Consider the following 18,388-nt stretch of genomic DNA (forward strand, 5'->3'; position numbering starts at 1 on the left):
CTTAACCCACAATCTCATGGAGTAGCAGCAATTTTCTGCACCTACTAGTTTTTTGTGGGCATTTTTTGCCAAATTGAATTATTAAACTGAGTTTCCATGATATCCTCATGCTATACAATATCCAACCATGTAAAAATTTTGTTCAGAAAAAATTTTTTCCTTTTATCAATAGGCCCTCAAAAAATTGCAGCCCTTTCCACATGCAATCATGTACAATTTTTCTTTATTGTCACACAATCGCATGTCTAAGATGGAAATTTTCCACTCTTACATAATTTTTGGTGACCCGACGTCATCAAAAATGGTGTCATGAGGTCTCTCGTGATTGCCACCAAGAGGTAGGCACGACATCATGAATGTTTGTCAGCTTTGCATAATGACGAGCATAATCTACAAGCTGCCGTAACCTTGGACATTTGTCTCCGTAAGACAGCCTTGTGTAATATGACCAATAAATTAAATGTTTTCACCAGTGTATTTTATGCCCAAAAAATACAGAAAAATTATTTTCTGGTCTTTCTGAAAAACACCTCAGCCCTCCTGTCATTTATTTCCATTTGAACTCGTTTTAAATTAGCCCGTACTATCGCGAAGTCTAAAGGGATCCTTGTGGGAGCAAGGTCAATTGACAGACACTGTTCTATGAACAAAATAATATCCTGTAAATTAAAAAATGTAACGATGTTAAAATTTTACGTGTGCCGAGAAGAGACATTACAGGATCTTTCAGAATTATCAAATATGAGAAACGGCAATTACACGTGGCATAATTAGACACGAAAAATAAACAAAAATGGCAACCTTATATATGCCATCCTTTAAAAAAAAATAACTGCATGTGATTAGGTTAATAATGATATCTCTGTTACTGATAGACTGAGAAGATTATTGAAATATTTTGCTTCCTATACGATGATAAAAAGAATTTGTTTTCGTGATAATTAGTATTATTTAATGATATGGATGCAACTAAAATGAAAATATTAAATATTTTTACACATTAAAGTCACTCTGGATATAAATATTACAACAATTTTTCTTATTAAAATATTTATTTTCTTACCTTCACACAGAAGAACCATAATCCTAACTTTTGAATGCCAGATATAGTTATAATAATCAAAAATAAAGTTATAGCAGCAAAAATTATGTAGTCAATTGGAAAAACCTGAAATAAAATAGAAATAAATTGTGTGTAATAAGTAGCATTTCAAATATTTTATATTGTAATATATTTAAGAACTCGTTAACATAAAGTTAAATTATTTTTTTGTTAATGATTTTCTCTCTCTTGAAGTTTGACATTAAAATGTCCTTTATAGGACAGACAAATCAGAAAATTTATTATAAAAATTTTGGGTATGATTCTTCAATCAATTTAATAAAAAAATTGCATTTTTGTTAACTACAAAACATCAGTAAATAAATTTCAATAATAAGAAATGGGAAACATTTAATGCAAATCGATATCTATATTCTTTACTCTAAAAACTATCATATTGACGTTTCAACTAATGTGATCAAGAATAATTTTTAAATTCTTGTATTTTAGAAAACCCTGTACTGAACAGTCTACATAATTTCCAATCATTTTTTAAAAACATTTGCAAACATTAGAAAAAGATCTCTACAGTCTACTTTAAAGTATGAGAAATATCAATATGATAACTCATAGTGCCAATCTTATATTAGTATGAAATTTCAGAATAAAAGTCAGAATTACAGGTATACCTCACCTTACGTCGGTAATTGGTTCCAGGAGAGGCAACGTAAGTCGAATTTATGGTGGAAAACGCCAATAATGAGCACTTAAAGACCCTAAATAAGACGACAACACAGAAACACAGATGCTTTCATGTTTCGTTCTCCAGGATTTACGATGATTATATTAACATTTACTGTAAATGTACATATTTTAATATGATTTTACATACTTTTAATGCTTTTCTAGTGATATTTCGACTTCGATATTTGTGGCGGACGGATTTAAAGTCGAATAAAATGACTTAAACTTGATTTTTATTTTTCCTATACTTTTTTGACAAATGACATATAATCGAGAACGACGTAACTCGAGGTATACCTGTATTGTTTTTAACCAATTCCTTGGTATTCCCGACATATCTCGAGTTGAAACATAATGACCTCGATCTGTGGACCAAGATATCTCGTTTCTGTATCAGGACATTTTTGATACAAGACGTTGTTAGATGGCATAATTTTTATATTAAAACTAACTTCCGAAATGTAATATTTTTGTTTTTACATTTATTAATATGTCTATTTTGTTTGTGCAAAATAAAAAAATAATTTTGGACAATACAATAGCCATGATTATTTCTTCTAAAACATGGAATTTTTGTTAGGCTTAACATCGACAAAAATTCGACATCGAGAGACACGCGACGGAAAAAATTTCAACATGGGATAGGTTAAGAAATGACACAAAAAAATTAAATGCAAAAATATCTGACTAATGATAGTTTAATTTATTCTAACTTACAGCCATAAATTGAATTTTGAATATTTAACAATATTCTTTTGTTTTTCTACAGATATATTGTACATAATTTTCCTTACCTTCTGGCTTTGTACAAGGACAAAATCCACAGGGTTAGGTATAGATGGTTCAGACAACATATATCCAATTTTATATCCCATTGAATGTATAAGCTTGTCAATGCTAAAATAAATAAATATAATAATATTCTTTATTAAATAAAAATATAATTTATATAAAATATCACTGTTTTAAAACAACTTATATTTTCAATATTTAATGATTTCACAGTTTTATTCAATAATAGATATTTATATTAGATTGAAAACATCCAATATCATTGTTTGTTTAATTAACACATTCAGTTAGAATTCTATATCAAATTATATTTAATTATTATTAATAGTAGTATATATTTGAGAGACTGAGATAATTTGTTAAACTTTTAACACTTTATAACTTTTATCACAGTATCTCTCATCATTTCGAGGGAAAGACGTCGAGCAGGGACAAAATCGTATAATCCCTCAAGCGTTTTTGAAATAATTAGTATCCCAAAAACTCTCCTGCCCATCAAAACCACGCCCCTTTTTGATGCCCCTTCGGTTATACTTTTCCGCGTGATTTAAACGAGAGTTTTTGAAATAAAACCTCAATTTTAACTGTTATAAGAGAACATTTTTCTAACTGTTTTCTCTCTATATATATTTTATATAAGAGAACTAATATTTTTATATATATAACTTTGGCAAGGCTAAAGATATCGTAAATGGTTTAAGAACCTTTTAAAACAGAGAGACTTTCTTACTTCATAGTCTGCAGTACAGATGCAATGCTGCGAAAAGTCTTAGTCAAACACAAATAATAAGTAAAAATCATCTGATTACCACACAGTTTCAAAATAAAATCTCTCTTTCAACTTTTTATGACAAAAAAATATATTTTAAATAATGGAATACACACACTATCTTATGGACATTATTCTATTTCTTCATAGACATTTTTAATACTTTATTGATTTTTAAAAAAAATATTATCCATGTAAATGTTATTTTAATTCTTAAATTAAGAAATGTAATCATTTTTATTATCATTATTGTAGCACATATTTTACATGTTATTTATTCACAATAAAAGAAAGAGAGAAAACAAGTCGTTTATTTAATTATCATCGCGACAAAAAACACTATCCAATTTATCTGTTGCGTCATATCATTTATTTAATCACCATCCGAACATAACCAATTTATTTAATTGTCATCACAATTTAATATTTTTGTCAACACTTGTATAAAATATTAGTTCTCTTACATGAATAAAAAAAAAAAGGAGATGAATGACAACTTTATTTAATTAATATTTTGGAATCTAAGAATTGTTTTTTGAAGATTGCATCTGTACTGCAGACTATGAAGTAAGAAAGTCTCTCTGTTTTAAAAGGTTCTTAAACCATTTACGATATCTTTAGTCTTGCCGAAGTTATATATATAAAAATATTAGTTCTCTTATATAAAATATATATAGAGAGAGAACAGTTAGAAAAATGTTCTCTTATAACAGTTAAAATTGAGGTTTTATTTCAAAAACTCTCGTTTAAATCACGCGGAAAAGTATAACCGAAGGGGCATTAAAAAGGGGCGTGGTTTTGATGGGCAGGAGAGTTTTTGGGATACTAATTATCTCAAAAACGCTCGAGGGATTATACGATTTTGGTCGATTTTTGTCCCTGCTCGACGTCTTTCCCTCGAAATGATGAGAGATACTGCGATAAAAGTTATAAAGTGTTAAAAGTTTAACAAATTATCTCAGAGTCTTCAAATATATACTATTATTATTTATCAAGTTTTTTAATTAAACTTTTTGTAATACACGAAAACAATTTATCAATCATCAGATAGTATTTATGCAACTAATACAACCAATCGAAATTAGCTAGCTGTTTGTTTATGGTATAAAAGCACTACAGAGACATACTGAATGCAAATTTTAAGAAAAAACAAAGCTAAAAGTATGGTATTTTCTGGCAAAATAAGATTGGTAAATTGAATATTAAAACAAAATATCAAATAAATAACAAAACTAAATATCAATAGTCATTGATATTTCATTTTTTTAACATTGCTTTTGTCTCCGATTTCAAACATCCAATTTTTCCTATACCTTGTCTTAATTTTTCCATTCAGAAATAATTTTATCAATGACATGGTTTTCCAATAATAAGTGTATCTTAGAAAAAAGTGAGCATTTAATAGCACTCTCATTGAGAGACAACTCTCTAAGTCTTTTAAAAATTGATAGCCTAAAGAGTCGTATTAATTTCCATTTTTTTCAAATACAGAATATTTATCACATCCCTCAGTACAATTTCTTTTAAAACTTTTTCATTGCATTCTGCAAGTTCTGATTTAGCGATATTATAATGTTAATTCATATTTTTCATGACAAATCATGTAAGGGTCCTTCTGACCAAAAAAGTCGGTGTCTTTGAAAACTAAGTATGGACAATTCAAAATTCAAAAATACAAATATGTGTACTTTTTAAGCAACTTCTAATTTGCTTTTATTTTGACTGTAATAAAACTCTAGAGCAGGCCTGGTGAACCCGCGGCACGTCACGTTAAATTGTGTGGCCCGCTAAGCGATATTATATATCTATTAGAACTTTTGTTTCCCGTTATGTGTATACCAAAACAATTAAATAAATGAAAATTTGCATGTGTCATTGTTATAATGCGCAAGTGTGAGTACAAACTCTTGATATAACAATAAAATTATTCATTTTGTATTTGTTTTACTTTTTTAAAAGCATGTTTGCCTAAATTGTGGCCCACCGCAATGTTACACGTGATCAAAGTGGCACACGAAACAATTTGGGTTGGCCAGGCCTATTCTAGAGTGTTTATTAGTTCCTTACGTAAAATTATTAACTATCCTTTTAGGATATTATATTCAATTGTTCTATGTATAACAAGTTGTAACATCAACCACCTGTTACTGACATGATAAATTTTCATTGGACGCTCTATGCAAATTATTCTTGAAGAATACAAAGATCTTATGCACAGGGCTTAATTTAAAAAAGAAAAACAAATCGCTCAAAAAGTCCTCTTAATCAAACTCTAAAAGTGTTTGAGAGTTTTATATTGAATTTTGAAATTAAATGATCTACATTTAATTTCTAATTTTTTCTAAAACTAATCTACACACCATAGTAGATCTTGTTATTTAGGAAGCAAATTCTTTTCATCCTTACACTTTGATTTGCTTCAAATGAAAATGAATTAAAAAGTATTTAATTTTTTCATTAGAAATTGAAATACTTTTTCACAGTCTTCAAGTAATAATAAGGCTCAATTAAGTATTTCTTATAATATATTTCTATTTCATTTCATTAATAATCAATAAAATAACTAGTTAAAATCTAAATTAATATATAAAATAATAATATAGAAAGATATAATTATAACTTACTTGTGCCTGTGACCGGTGTGAGAATAGTCATTTCAAATAAACAAACGTTTTCTGGACGCCTTCCATTTGAAATGACTATTCTCACACCGGTCACAGGCACAAGTAAGTTATAATTATATAATACACCCCGGTGTGTATGAGGAAGATTTGTTAATATAGAAAGCGAGATGTAATTGTTAAAATTGCTATGTAAAAATATTAATAATTTTTGTGAAAATTTTATTCTATGAATTAAATTATTATTAGAGGACAGTCACTAAGAATTTTTAAGCCTTACTTTGTTAGTAGTAAAGAAAGCCAAATTAAAAATCCAAGAGATGCTCCTAATATCCCAAAAACAATTTGGAGAGGTCGAATAAGAAATCTGAATTTATAAGTCCAACTGTGTCTTTCTTCATCTAAATATCTTTCCTGGCGCTCAATTAAGTGCTGAGTTTCTTCTAATTCTGACAGTGTTGAAGATTCTCTTGAAGACAACTTCTTCTGAGATCTCTATATAAATTTATAATAAATGTATGTTAATTTTCCAAAAATTAGCTTTTAACAACATTAAAACAAATTTATTATTAAAATGAATGAATTTATAATAGTTTGTGTAATAAAACACTCTGTTTATATAAATATTACACAAATATCTCTCAATTTATGACAGGATTCTGTTCCACAACTTTGGCCAAAGCTGAATGTTATAAAAAAAAAATGTTAAGGATATACAGGAAATCCTCGTTAGTTCAAAAGTCAAAGGACGAAATAATCACAACTTTGAATTATCGAGTTTCAAATTACCCGAGATACATATTTCAGCACAATATGCCAAATGCCACGTAGGCCTAACTGATGTAATTTATTAAACAGAATATAGTTAGGTATACAGAACATTATATTCGTTAATTGTTAATAATAATAATATATCAAGTTGATTCAAAAGTTCCTGGACACAAAACATGATACAAAACTTTATTGATGATAAAACACAAAGACATTGTCGTTCCTCGAAATAAAGACCATGTTATATCCAGCTATGATCTCGACTAATCTTTCTGCAAATTGGTAGATTCCTCGATAATACCGCTCTGCTAAGGAATCTACCAACTTGTAGGAAAAAAGAACTAAATTTACATAGATAAAAATAAACTCTGAAGTTTACAACACAAACTCAGACACCTTTTTACACACAGCTGTTTTTTGCTACAATTCAAACGTTTTCGGTTATTTTTAATAACCTTTTTCAAGAACAGTTACAGTCGAATGTGGTCGTAATTTGAACAAACGTCGCCAATCGTAATGGAACTTTCTTAAATGCTACTATTCGCAATCTCCTAATGTGAGATTTACAAATAAACTTATAAAAAATAAACTTATATCATTAATACGCATCCCAGCTCTTCACTCGTGATATGTATCACAATAACTTAACGAATTCACCTGCCTATCCGTTAATATACCTAATATACTTGTATATAACACACACGTTTCTTGTAAAGTGCTGCTGTACATGAATTTCCTTGCCCGTTAATATACCTAATACAATTGTCAACTAAATACCGCGTTCGTGTAAATATCTGCTGTAGCTGGTTTTCTCATCTGCTGCTACCTTTTCTTCCTAAGAGTTTGTGTTGTAAATTAATGCAGTCATAGAAGAGTGTAAACTCTGAAGTTTAATTATGTATTCACTATATGCATAAAAATGTTGCTATTTTTATTGTTATTTGCATTTTTAATAAAAATGTAATTTCCAAATATCATTTCAACAAAATTTACATAAATTGGATATTTCTTTCGTATGTTCTGTTTTATTTCATATAAACTGATAAATTTTAAATTACTATTAATCATTGCTTATTTCATTTTATTTTAAATAAATAAAACTTACCTTTTTCCTTAAGAAATCTATTTCATTTTCAGTATTCTTTCTTTCTTCTATGACAGCTTCATGCTCTTTTATGACATTTCTTGATCCTTTAATCATATCAATAGGCCAAGTTGGCAAACCAATTCCCTATTACAGATAACATATTAATATATTCACTTATATAAAATATTTTCTTTTCTATTTACTATTATTTTCTTTTAAGTTAATATGAACAAGCTTAATTTTCTGTTGGTCTTTTTATGACAAATATTTATTGATTAATTTGGCTGTAAAAAGAAAATTTTTAAAACTCCAAAAGTCAAGAAGTCACGCAAATATATTATATACAGAGTACAATGTTTCGTGAATAAAACAATATTTTTTTTATCCACGAATGTGGACCTTGTTAGCCTGGGCTCGGATATTGGGCCCAGGTTAACAAGGCAGAAGCTCAAATTCGAAAAACAGGCCACAGTCTCCCTTAATTACCGGTGGCAAAAACAGTGCCAGCCCAAGCACAGCTACTGCAATGCCCTCAACAGATGTGAGGAACTAACCTAGCCTTAGTGTTTCTGTGGCAATGACCAAAGGCTGGAAAATCATGCCAACGGACGAAATGGACAATAGAAATGAATGAGTTTATTATCCATACTTACTACACCATCACAAGACTAGAAACAAACATGACAGCATACAGACAACAACTTATTCATGGATCAAGTAAAATACTAAAAACTACAAAAAACTTATACTGAAAGATACAACACTCACAAATGACACATGCAGAAAATGTCACATCATGCCAGAAACTAAACAAAACATCACTTCTGATGCAAGCTCTTGGCACAGAGATTATTTACACAAACATAATCAAGTAGCAAATATAATACACCAAGAGCTTGCAAACAAACACAAATTATTAGACATTCACAAACCATACTACAAATACATCCCACAGACAGTATTGGAAAACAACACGCACAAAATGTATTACGACAGAGCCATAATCACAGATAAAATAATTTATCACAACAGACCAGACATCACACTCATTGACAAACACAATAAAATCACATACATTATAGATATATCTATTCCAAACACTCACAATATACAAAACACATGCACTGAAAAAATTAGCAAGGACACAAAACTTGTCCAGGAAATAGCGCATCTGTGGAGGACGGATAGGGTGCTTATTGTACCTGTCATTCTCTCTTCTACAGGTGTGATACCACACACACTACACAAAAGCCTGAGAACATTATATTCAATAGAAACACATACATTATACTACAGAAGGCCACTATACTGAATACATGTCATAATGTTAGGAAATTCCTGAATGCAGACACACACACACACTGACACACTTATTTAATCTTTGTCTTGTTTTGGTTGCTATGCCTTGACTCTAGTCCTGCATAGTACACAGCACCCAGCGTCAACCAAGTATAACTCACTAAATCCAACATGATAATAAATGTAAAAAGTTAAGTCAGAAAAAATTAAGTAGAGAATAATTTTAATATCCAATGATACAAATTAAAGAATCATTGCTCAGCTCTTACTCTCTTTGAACTCTAAACTTAATTTAGACAAACATTTGCTTGCAAAAGTAAAAGCAGAACACAAATGTGACTTATTTTCACATAACAAATTTGATTCTCACTGCCATTTTACAAAACAACAACAGTGAAACGAGCAATCACGTAAACTATACAAAATATCATCAAAACAAAATGAAAGCTAGTAATAGAAATTTTTTTGCTTACTTCATTTATTTATCAAAAACAAATTTTCGAAATTAATTATGATAATGTAAGATTATAATTGGGAAGTGTGTTCTCTGTGACTGCCATGTTAAAATCTCTCTCTTTCAATTCAAGAAATTCATTGTTTAATTGGTGAATGATTTTTGCTTGCAGAAAAATACATGATAAATTCAATCACACTTCACAAAATAGAAATATTGACCTAAAAGCAGAACAAATATTGTGTTAGTACTAACACAATATGCTTTTTACCAGCAATTAGTTTTGAATGAACTAAGCTTAAAATTAAGAATTAAAATGATTTATTATTTTAACAGTTGTTATTTTATTATTACTACAGTAAGACCCCGCTTAATGCTGCCTCGCTTAACTCTAATTCAATATAACATGGTCTGCTCGAACCTAAAAAAAGCTCAAAATTTACTGATTTAAATTATCGCAGCATTTTACTGATTCGTATATAATATATTTACTTACAAACCAATCAGAAAAAGGTGTATTTTCTTTGAATTATGTTTGTTTGGTGCAATTTTGGAAAAAATATAACAGCATGGATGCCATAGGCAATATCGACTTCGCTTGGCAAGAATTAACTGATAAATGCACAAACGGAGTGTGGAAGAAGTTATGGCTGAAGGTATCGAAGAATTCTCAATGAGAAGAGCATATCACTATCATTATATTGACCAAATTGCCAACCTAATCAATATAGCAGGACTAGGAGACATAGACAATCAGGATATTGAGGAGTTACAGCAGGTTTCTGGTGAGAACCTTACCAACGACAACCTTCGAGAACTGGCAGAACAAGGAATTCGTGTAGAACTGGAAAATGGAGATTCTGAAACGAAGAACTCAAAGAATTTCTCTACAGATTTCCTTAGTAAAAGTTTGGTAACGATAACCGAAATCATTGATCAAATTGTAGCGAATCATCCAGATTTCGAAAGGAATGCAAAAGCAAAACAAGGCATTTTGGATGCAATCTTCTGCTACCAACATTTGCTTAAGGAAAGAAAAAAAGCAACAAACAAAACTTCACAACTTTATTTCAAAAAAAACAAAAATTTCAGAAAAGTCAGGACTTTCATCAGAAAAAATAAACATGCACACAGAAATGTAAAGTTCATGTGTTATTTTTATATTAATTTGTGTAATAATATATGTTAAATAACTTAAAATTAAAGTAAAATTTGTTTATTTTTGGTCGCATGTTCCCCTATCCCTATTTACTCTGTTAAAACGACCTCGTTTAATGCTGTTTCGTTTAGCGCTTTGTCGTCTAGGAACACATCATCCCCCACGTTAAGTGGGGTCTTACTGTACTTGATAAATAAAACAAAAATAAAGTTACATGATGATAAAAAAAAAAAACGTTTCTCCTGGCAGTAAACTCATTCAAATGAAAAATGAACTTTCTAATATGGTAAACACTTGATGGATTGCAGTGGTCCGACTATTCAATAGGATACTGAAACAATGTACACTTGTACACTTTAAAAACACACTACAATGTACACTTTAAAAACCAAAGTAACTATACCAAAACTGTAATGACATTTTTAATTTCAATTTCATTAACAAAATGTTCAAAAGTAGTGCTGTGTGTAAACAAAGCAAAACAAAACATTGTACAGTCAAGCTGGAGCTATCATTTTAATTGCATAAAATTATCTTTAATCCTCAAAATTTACTTTTTAATAATGAAAACAACTGTAAGTTTACAGATTATTACGATAAACATCGTTGCATCCTTAACAGTCAAAGATCTCTGAAATGATGACATTATTTAGATAAAAAAGATAGTTAAAAATTTATTAGCTTACAAGATACAAATTCAAATAGGAATGTCTAATAAGATCAATTAAAACATAGATTAAATTTGAAAAAGATGAATGGGAGAGAACAGGGAAAATTACAATAGCAGGAAAATATGTCTGCAAGGCACAAAGAATTTTCACATTTTTTAAAAGGTGCTTTAAAAGTGATTTTAGTCAAAGAAAAAAACTATTTGATAAATTCATAATTGCATTTTAAAACTGACAATTAACTTCAGAACGTGAAAATAGATGTGAACATCTATTTTCATGTTCTATTTTATCATAACTGAGGAAGATCAGTTAAACCGATCGAAAATGTTATTGTTTAGTAAATTTCATTGCTGGATTTTTTTAAAGACGTGTTTTTTTGTTATATTTCATAATAATATAATTTCAGTAATCAGGTATCGATTACATAGTAAAAACTTCTTAAATTTCAAGGCAAACTAACCAATCCACTAACATTATATTATTAACAATAAAAAAAAAGATTAAAAATTAATTTTAATAAGTGTTTTTGAAATAATATATCATCATGTTCAAAAATTTTTGTTTACTTTCAAACAAATGCAATTCAAAATTACAAGTATAAAATCATGCCATTATTATTTAATAAGTTATTTAAATTTTTTAAAAATTAATTCTTATTTAAAAATAAATTTTGAATAATCACTATACTTACTGTATACAGAACTAATGTAACTGTCCCTATTGAAGTAAGAATATTCAAGATAAATGAAATTGATTGTTCACCTCCTAAAAATAATAATAAATTCATTTAAAATGTTATTAAAATAAAATAATGATAAAAAATATTAAAAAATTTTTAAATTTTGTTTTATATTTTCTAGAAAATCAGATACAATGCTATACACAGCAGGTACTTTTCCCTTTACATCCTAAATATGAATATGTAATATTGTTTTTATGCAATAAAATTGCTCTCTTCAAATATCCAATGACTTTTTATGATGAAAATAATTAGATACTTAGCTGTTTATTGTTTTGTATATGTACAGGTATCCCTCATGTAACATGGTACTTCTACAACACGATTTCGCTTTAATATGGTTTGAAAATTAGGGATATCCCCTTACAACACATTTGGTTTCTCTCTAACATGGTTTTGGAAATCCATCTTTGTATAAAATTTCACAATTTTTAAGCATAAACTTCGTTATCAGATATTTTTTTTTATTCGAGTAAGCATGCATGTCATCTCAAATTTGTTCACAGATTTTAGAATATTGAAATTTTCAATTTGTTTTGTTCTTTGTCCGATTCACTTTAATGAAAACTGATAGGAAAAGAAAACAAAATTGTACTAACTTTCCTATCAACCACATGTCCTCGTCGTTGCTTTCAAACTTTAGTCCTTAAAACTGTCACTGTGTTTTATTTTTATAGATTAATCTTTGTATTTAGTAAAGTTTATTTAAATATTTTTAGGTATGTGTTATTAAACTTTTTTTAACCATAAGTAAGTAATCATTCATGAAAATAACAAACAAAATACAGTGGTATCTCAAACTGTTCCCAACTGGAACAATTAGGTATTTGAGCACAAATTCTGGAAAAAAGTCACTCGGTACTCGACTGAACAAATGCGACCCAGTAAAACAAATTATCAATTAATATATTTGTCATCCATAGAAAATTATGATAAAAATAAAAGAATGAAGACATTGTCGATATTTCTGATCAAGTTCAACAAAATAGTTCAGATGATGATGATGATACTTTAAAAAAGAAAATACCCTTGTTTAACTAAAATTAATATTAACAGTACTTTTAACTGTGCTTGTTAGTTAATTATTGATTGGAAATAAAGGATTGATTGCTTTAATAAACATATTTCTCTTAGTAATGAAAAAGAATAGTATACTTTTGTTAACTTCTGGAACATAAACCCTATATTTTGTATTTGTCCTTTATTTCTTATAGCATAACGCATAACGAGGCACTTTTTTGAAACGTATCTACCGTGTTATACGAGAACATCCATATTTGCATACACGTGTTTACATTGAAAATAAATATAAAAACATTACAAAGTCTACTGTGTCAAAGTATTCACAGCCGGATTGGCTGTGAATACTTTGACACAGTAGACTTTGTAATGTTTTTGTATTTAAGTACTTTATTTGATGTATAAAGCACTTAAATAGTGACATTTTTTGTCCACAGTAGAAAACAAAATCAATGTGTTCAAATCTCTTATCTTTCCACAATTTTTGGAAAAACAGCATTATTATTATAACCAGCAGTTCCAACCTTTTTTGACCCTTGGTAGCTCATTTTCCTGTCTTATTTCCTCATTTCCACTACATTTTATTTCACATGTTCTTCAAACAGTGGAGCCTTGGTCAATTATACAGCATTATACAAGTTTTTTTTTTTAAATCAAAAAGCATTAGAGGAAGGACACAGATAAATATAATTATATTTTTATTGTTGAGTGTTGCAATGTCGCTGCCAAAGATCTCAAAGCAGAATCTGAATATTCTTGTAGTACATCTACCGTCATTAATTTTTTTGTGTACCTCTAAACCACCATGTGCATATTGCCAGTTAGAAATCACTGATTAAAACAATAGTTTGTTTATGTCCAATATTTGATTTCTTATAAGAAAAAATAATTTAACATATTTTATAAGTAATTATAAAAAATATATAAAACTCTACACAGATTCAAGATGAATTTACTTTAATGATTAAAAGATACATCTTTCAAATTCTCTTGTTTATATATATATATAAAACAAATTCTCATTAAAACAATGTTTTGTATAATTTAAATTATTTTATGATTTATATATACAGAGAATCTGAAAGGTATTATACATCTTAAGAAAATTTTGAAATATGGAATTTAAAGTCTCTTATATCCATAAAGTTTATTTTCTAATAAAAATATCAGTTTAAACTAAAATTATTCCATTATTGGTTAAGAAATCCTTTATTCCTTACATTAAAAATTCAATAATGTCATTATTTATTTGCCATATAATAATTTATTCATGCCATAATTAAATTTTTCTTTCATATACTAAAAACATTTTCATGAAACATTACCAAACAATTGGGCTATAACTCCACTAATTTAATGATTATTACTAAGTAATTTGCTACTAGAGGTAGATGTTAGGCACAATCTCTTAACTAAATTAATAATTATAACTTCAATAATTTATTAAATGATTTAGAACCATCTGGATGAAAAGAATTGACCCCGGGGCTTGAACCTGCAAGCTCCACTTGGTGCGGGGAGCTTGCCAGTTGCACCACTCGAACCCCAAGCAAGCCTTTGCTTTCAGATATATTTAAATTTTAGATATTACATTACACAGTTAATCACGGCACTGGCTGGGGACGACTCCTAAGCCCACGCCTAAGTAAAACTCCACAATGTCACTCAGCCAGCTAATTTTTTACCCAGTGAGGTATATATATAAGTATATCAAACATCACAAAACCAAGGCACTCATTTGGTTATGTTTCTATATACATATCGGGTTTTACCATGTTTGATATACTTACCTTTTTAAGAATTTAATATTATGGTAATTTTATTCATACAATTCATTTAACCCAAATATAACTTTAATATAAAGCAAATTATATTTATTTATTTTGGATTAAAAAATATCATTCATTGTTTTAATTATTATAACTTAAAGGAAAATATTTATTCAAGTGATATAATGAATATTTAGTAATTAAATTATACGCAACGCTTACTGGAAATTCCAATTTCAGTAAACAAAAATTTTAACTTTTCCCATTCAGTGCTGTTTCTTGGAGGTTCATCCTTTAGTGGTGCAAATAAGCTACATTAAAAAAAATAATAATAATAATTATATATATATATATTGAAACATTAATATACAGGGTGATCAAATGAAAAGTTTACTTGTATTAGAGCAGACTTAGAAGTGATGGAATTCAGTAGCATTTGACCAACCTGTCAAATGTCAACAATTTATTTATTTAGAATTTCACATGTTATCTCTTCTTTGTTTATTTACTTATTGCAAGTTTATTTAGTTTTTTGCAATATGTAGGGCAATAACAAGCAAGTTTAGCTTATGACAGGGGTGGCAAACCTATGGCATGCGTGCCCAAAGTGGCACGTAAGAGAAATCATCTGGCACATAATGTATCATATGATTTCTGTCCTTTTCAATCATCTTTTTTTCAATCAGATTTTTTACATTTATTCGAATTAAAGTGTATTCATTTAATTTCTTTAAATATCATTATTCTAAGTCTAAGACTTTGGCACGCATTAACATCTTTAAAGCTAAGTATGCTTACAATACGGCACGCGGACTCAAAAAGGTTTGCCATCCCTGGCTTACGAGATTAGATCTAATGTAACACTGTAAGTACACTTTTCATTTGATTACTAGCACATAGCACAAAAACTTCATTAATAATCAAGAGTATATCATTTAAAAATATATTTAATCCAGTTTAAAATAAAATTTATTTTCATAATTTCACAATCATTTAAAATCTGAAATTTGTAGGTTAAACATTTCAATTTAATATGTTATACATTAAAGTGAACAGTTATTCCCTAATTTGTTTCAGTATTCAAAATACTTTTTAATTGTTAGCAATTCTTCATATTAAAACTAAGATAGTTTTAAAAAAAACTGATTACAATTAATTATATATTCCTGAATCTGAAATTCCTGTGGAACAAAAAATATAAAAACTTATTTGTATGTTATAATTTTACATATTCAATAATTTGTTTAATGTTATTTTGAATTATAAAACAATCATGAAATAAAAAAGAATGCACATCACACAAAAATTGTAAAAAATTTGCATTACATTTCAATTACATCATAAAATTTGCTTTAAAAAATTAAAATATTCTATAATAGTCAGAAAACAGTGAACTGAAAACTGTAAACCTGACCTTCATCAAAATTTATATAAAAATTGTATAATTGTGGAATTAAAGTTCCAAAATTGGCAAAAAAGTTAAAAAAAATAATGTAGTAGCCAGCCCTTATTTCAACAGGCTGCATCATATTATTATTCATCATTTAATATCTAAAAAAAATGTTTTAAAAATCAAGTTTCTTCGTGTTCGAATTTAGAACTATATAGCATTTGAGTAGTTTCGAAAATATTTACAAATAGGAATAATAAAAAGACTTCTTATAAAGATTGTTTATGTAGTGAAGTTTTAAGCATTTATAAGAAATCAGAAAACGTCATTTAGTGAAACTACTTTTATTAAAATGATTTGTTCCTGCTATAAACAACTTAAGGACTTATAAATAGATTGTGTTAGTAAGATATAAAATAAAGAAATTAATGCTTTAGCCTTTCAAATTTTTAACTAAAAGTTTATTCCAAAAAATCCATAAAATTTAAATAATTATATCATCAGAAAATAAAATTTTAAGTAAACAGAAATGACTTACCCTATAAGAATCAATACAACTGCTACAAATATAAATACTAGAGTATACTTCAGTGCTGCACATATTCTCTAAAAATATATACAAGGAAATAAATCTTTAATTCATTCTTTTCATTTTCATCTAGTCTTACAAATAAGTATTTACAAATCAAAGTATTTTTAATCTACTATGTTGTGAGAAGCCGGGGGTCAGAGAATATGTGGATTACAGGTGATAGTTGGTGCTTTTATTTTAAAATAAAATATGGTATCTTTCATAAATTTGTTTTAAGAACAACTTATAAATCCAACTTTAAATATATAAATATCTGATAGTATTGTAACTTAAATCTAACACATCTATAAATAAAATTACATAAATTTACCAATACTTACAGAAGCAATATTATTTCCATCATCATCTCTTTCTTCGTAATAAAAATAGATAAATGGCAGAATGAAAAATGCAAAACACAAAACTAGACTGTACATAGCTGGAATGAAAAAAACATTTACAGTAATAATTAAAGTAACATCACAAATATACTATATAAATGTTTTTTCTGAATAGAAATTTTTACTTTAATACTACTTAATCAATTCAAAATACAGAAATTTGAACTGTTTTCCATTTATTTTATTTATTACTAAATATGCGGAAGCATTTTAATTTATGTTTTTTCAACTTTATATTCTTTTCATTTTATTAACCATGTATAAATTACAGTTTACAACATTATATATATATATATATTTTTTAAATTGTACAGATAAAATCCAGAGACTAGAGAATTCCATCTCAAATTCCATCAGAAATCCTTTATGAAGTATCCATAAAGTTGTATGCATACAATTTCAATACAAAAACACACACACAAAAATGATACAAAGTACATAAAACATAAAAAATTATAAGGCCAAAAAATAAAATACAAAGGGTAATAATACAACAACCAGGAATATAAGATGCTGTTGAATGATTTCTTGTACGAGGCGTGTTTTTAAAGTAAGTACCGTTTTGAAATATAAAAAAAACAAGCAAACATTTTTAACAAAATTTTTATTTATGTGAAAGCCCATATTTTGCACTACTTTTCTACATAATTCCCATTAATATTGAGACACTTATCATATTGTGGGACCAGCTTTTGTATTCCATCCTCAAAGAATGTTGCCGCCTGATGAGACAACCACTGCAGAACGGTTGTTTTGACTTTGTCGTGATTGTTATGGCGCTGCCCTGCCAGATGCTTCTTCAAATGCAGAAACAAATGATAGTCACTCGGTGCTAGGTCGAGACTGTATAGAGGGTGGTCTAATTGTTCCCAGCCAAATGATGTGATTAGGTCTTGAGTTTGATTTGCCGTATGTGGACGAGCATTATCGTGGAGCAAAATGACACCCTTGCTCAGTAAGTCCCGCCTTTTGTTTTGTACGGCACGGTGCAGTTTTTTTAAAGTCTCACACGTCTGTTCTCTTTCACTCTACAGTCCACTTTTTTAATCAAATGATCGATAATGACTGAAGGTCGCCCACTTCATTCCT

General features: G+C 28.3%; 1 protein-coding gene across 2 annotated transcripts; it reads right to left on the reverse strand.

The window, feature by feature from the left end:
- Nucleotides 1–908: 908 nt before the first annotated feature.
- Nucleotides 909–17,339, reverse strand: LOC136988469 (lysosomal cobalamin transport escort protein LMBD1-like). 2 transcript variants are annotated; one of them, XM_067286338.1, is made up of 8 exons: nucleotides 17,240–17,339; nucleotides 16,866–16,933; nucleotides 15,160–15,248; nucleotides 12,101–12,174; nucleotides 7,845–7,970; nucleotides 6,249–6,454; nucleotides 2,581–2,683; nucleotides 909–1,168 (listed from the first exon to the last, which is right to left on the reverse strand). In XM_067286338.1, the coding sequence occupies exons 1-8, from the start codon at nucleotides 17,333–17,335 to the stop codon at nucleotides 1,052–1,054; spliced, it is 879 nt and encodes a 292-aa protein (XP_067142439.1). In that variant the 5' UTR covers nucleotides 17,336–17,339; the 3' UTR covers nucleotides 909–1,051. The 2 variants fall into 2 exon arrangements, with proteins under 2 accessions (XP_067142439.1, XP_067142430.1); XM_067286329.1 differs by having other exon boundaries at nucleotides 949–1,168; nucleotides 6,249–6,463.
- Between the last annotated feature and the right edge of the window lie 1,049 nt (nucleotides 17,340–18,388).

Source organism: Centruroides vittatus, unplaced genomic scaffold, assembly GCF_030686945.1.
Source record: "Centruroides vittatus isolate TY-2023 unplaced genomic scaffold, ASM3068694v2 contig_1257, whole genome shotgun sequence".
In the NCBI taxonomy this organism is placed as follows: domain Eukaryota; kingdom Metazoa; phylum Arthropoda; class Arachnida; order Scorpiones; family Buthidae; genus Centruroides; species Centruroides vittatus.

Excerpts from the sequence above, each read along its gene's own strand:
- LOC136988469 (XM_067286329.1), bottom strand. The coding sequence starts at position 17,335 with ATGTACAGTCTAGTTTTGTGTTTTGCATTTTTCATTCTGCCATTTATC. Across the intron at positions 6,464-7,844 it reads TAGATTTCTTAAGGAAAAAG|AGATCTCAGAAGAAGTTGTC; the intron begins GTAAGTTTTATT and ends AAATTTATATAG. Across the intron at positions 2,684-6,248 it reads CTTTCTTTACTACTAACAAA|CATTGACAAGCTTATACATT; the intron begins GTAAGGCTTAAA and ends TATTTATTTTAG.